At 39.7% G+C, this 2,937-nt stretch overlaps 1 protein-coding gene across 3 annotated transcripts in view; it reads right to left on the reverse strand.

The window, feature by feature from the left end:
* The window catches only part of LOC109959420 (roundabout homolog 2-like), an 88,287-nt gene that overhangs the window by 7,889 nt on the left and 77,461 nt on the right, over positions 1–2,937 (reverse strand). For all 3 annotated transcript variants that reach the window (XM_020598772.1, XM_020598771.1, XM_020598773.1), the window contains 2 exons: positions 2,180–2,341; positions 1,796–2,050 (listed from right to left, as the gene is read on the reverse strand). In XM_020598772.1, the coding sequence (XP_020454428.1) occupies positions 1,796–2,050; positions 2,180–2,341 (417 nt within the window). The remainder of the gene's footprint in view (positions 1–1,795; positions 2,051–2,179; positions 2,342–2,937) is intronic.

Genomic DNA, 2,937 nt, shown 5'->3' on the forward strand with positions numbered 1-2,937 from the left:
CTAAGACGGCACTACGAGACAAAACATCAGGACAAGCTGAAAAATGTGAATGCAGAGCAGAAGCTAGAGAAGGTAGAGGAGTTGAAGAGGATGCTGACATCACAGCAGACCAAAGCGAAATCACACAGTAAAGCTGCTGTGAAAGCAAGTTTTATTGTTGCAGAGGAGAAAATCAGCCTGGCCATTTACCGAGCGAGAGTTTCTGAAGAGCTCCATGATGAAAGTGTGTGACGTCTTGTGTCCAGACAAAAAGCAGGTGTTTGCAAATGTAAGTCTTAGCAGAAATACGGTTGCTGATTTTAAGTTCAAGTTTATTTTTTTTGGAATAATATTGTATCCTGTTTGCTTCGATTCATTTTTATGTTCAAAAAACATTTAGTTTTAGTCTGTTCAACAAGTTTTTATCCTGTTTGGCCCGCGACCTAAAGTGTGCTTTGAGTTTTGGCCCCCTGTGCGATTCAGTTTGACACCCTTGCTTCAGCGCAAGACTATTACATCCACAGTGTAAGAAGGAGCGTTACTGTAGGTAATTCCTCCCCACAGCAATCAGACTGTACAATACATCACTGCAGGGATAAGCTAGGTGAAAGTATGAGGGACTATGTAATACTCAACTGAGGTACAATATTTAAATCCTGGGGTAAAATGCATGGTTAATATGCACATATGTAAATTCTGTTCTTGATTATTCAAATACTTGATTCTGTCTATTTTTGAGTACTTGGAATTTATTTATCAAGATGTGTGTGCGATGCTTGTTCTCATGGTGTTATGTTGTCTGTTCTCTATTGCTGCTTGACGTACTGAAATTTGTTATATCAAGATATGTGTGTGGTGTTTGTTTCTCATGGTGTTGTGTTGTTTGTTCTCCATTGCTGCTGAAACACTGAAATTTCCCCATTGAGGGATCAATAAAGTACCTACCTACATACCACTCTTAATATCTGTACCTTCATTTTACACTCCTGCGGTTTATCTTAGCTTGGATTTAAGCAAAGAAATTGGTGGTATATACAACTGCATCCAATTCATATTGTATACCAAAAACATTACAATAGTGTCACACAATATAGTTCCTATCTGTACTTTATCTTTTTAACTGTAATTGTTATTTTGCTACTAAAGGAAAATTTTGATATATTTCAGGGTAGTTGGTGAGTAGGTAGGTAACCCCAGCCGGTTAATCATGACAGTCAGCAGAGGCAGCAGTATTTATGAATAGGAGGAACCTCTGAAACATTTCATGTAAAAACCATGTTTATTTGTAAAGCTATGTAGATATTGGCAAGTTAACATTTCCCTAAACCACTACACTGGCAGTGGGGAGTTAGCCCGACTCCAAGAATGCCAGAATCTGCCTTTACTGTTCAGGGAACTTATTAGTACTTATCTTGTTAAAAATCAAAGGGTCTGACACAGCATCAATTTTCACAAATTCTCATTGCACAGCTTTGCTTCCTGTCCTTTATTGGTCATATCATGTCATGACATTGCGTTTATCTCTGTTCAGAGATACACACGTAACTATACTCGGGAAGTCAATTTGAATCTGAATTTGTCTGGACTTTCATTTACAAAAGAAGTGACAGCCCCAAACTACAAGTGAAACATCAGTCCAGTTTGAATTGCCACAAAGCTTTATTATAAGATCTGTAATTATAAAAGCATGGCTTTTGTGTTATTCTTTAAAAATGTAAATAACGTCTCAGTTAAACTGCCATATTATTGCTATCCACAGACACTATCCACTAATGCAGTGTGCACACAGATATGTCCTTGTGAGGACAAAACTCACAGTGTTCCCTTCTCTCTGTGCTGTTTGTGGGAGGATGACCGTTCTGGGAGAGAGCTGTGCCAGGTCTCTTGTGGGAACCCCTACTCAGGGTGGCCCTGCTGGATGCTGTTGTGCCACTCCAGGAAGCCATATGCTGCTGCTCCAGTGTTGACACAGTCACCATGCACTCCTCAGAAGGATCTGTGGCTGCTGCTGCCCATGAGCAGGGCATACGTGAGCCTGTGCTGTGCAAAGACTTCATGGCCGGTGTGTGGCCTGTTGAGTGAATAAAGACATTGGGCATAGTGTACAAATGAGGCATTGGTTAGATCCTTCTCATTGGATTTACTGTAATCAAGGATCCTCTGGCACATAATAGCAGAGAGTGTAATAGGTTCAACCTACTGTCTGTGTTGATGTCTTTTCCTTTGGGCAGAGTCCCAACCTTGTCTGTCTGAGGTTTGAGACCAGTCAGTGGTGCCCTCTTGTGGCTAAGGCTACGTGTGCCCTGCACACTGTGGTCTGCCATACCAGAGATGTCTGAGTGACACTGCTTGGAGGTTTTTCCTACAATGAGTAGCAGTGAAAGAGTTCATGAAAATAAAATAAAAAATGATCTATTCCTGGCTCACAGAGAGTGGATTTACCCAGACACTGCAGTGTGATGTGAATGTGCAAAACAATCAGCTAGATATAAAGAAATCACACTGGATATGTGTGGGAGGAAAACCGTAACAGAAAACTACTTAATAGTGAGAACCTAATATACATAAAGGATGTATAAACAAACATGCTATTTAAAGTAATAAGCCACATTGCAACATGGCACCCCCTGTGGAAATATTGCCACCACACTGGCTTTGTTCATGCTTTGATTCACTGGACTGAAGATATTTATTCGGTTTGGCTGAATGCACTTCTTATACTTATAAAATGTGACAGCTAAACATGAGATGTTTGCATTGCTAATGTTTGCAAATATTTTTAGTAGCACTGACCTGTATTTTACCCTACAGCGTGTTATTAAAAGTATAAACACATATTCTCTTAGGATATCAAAAAATGGAGTCTAAAAATGGTCCATTTCTGTCTCTATGGGAGGACTTTCATGTTTCTCTCTAAAGAAACCCTTTCAGACAGAAACCTATTTATAAATGCATCAA

Source organism: Monopterus albus, unplaced genomic scaffold (genome assembly GCF_001952655.1).
Source record: "Monopterus albus unplaced genomic scaffold, M_albus_1.0 scaffold39.1, whole genome shotgun sequence".
NCBI lineage: Eukaryota > Metazoa > Chordata > Actinopteri > Synbranchiformes > Synbranchidae > Monopterus > Monopterus albus.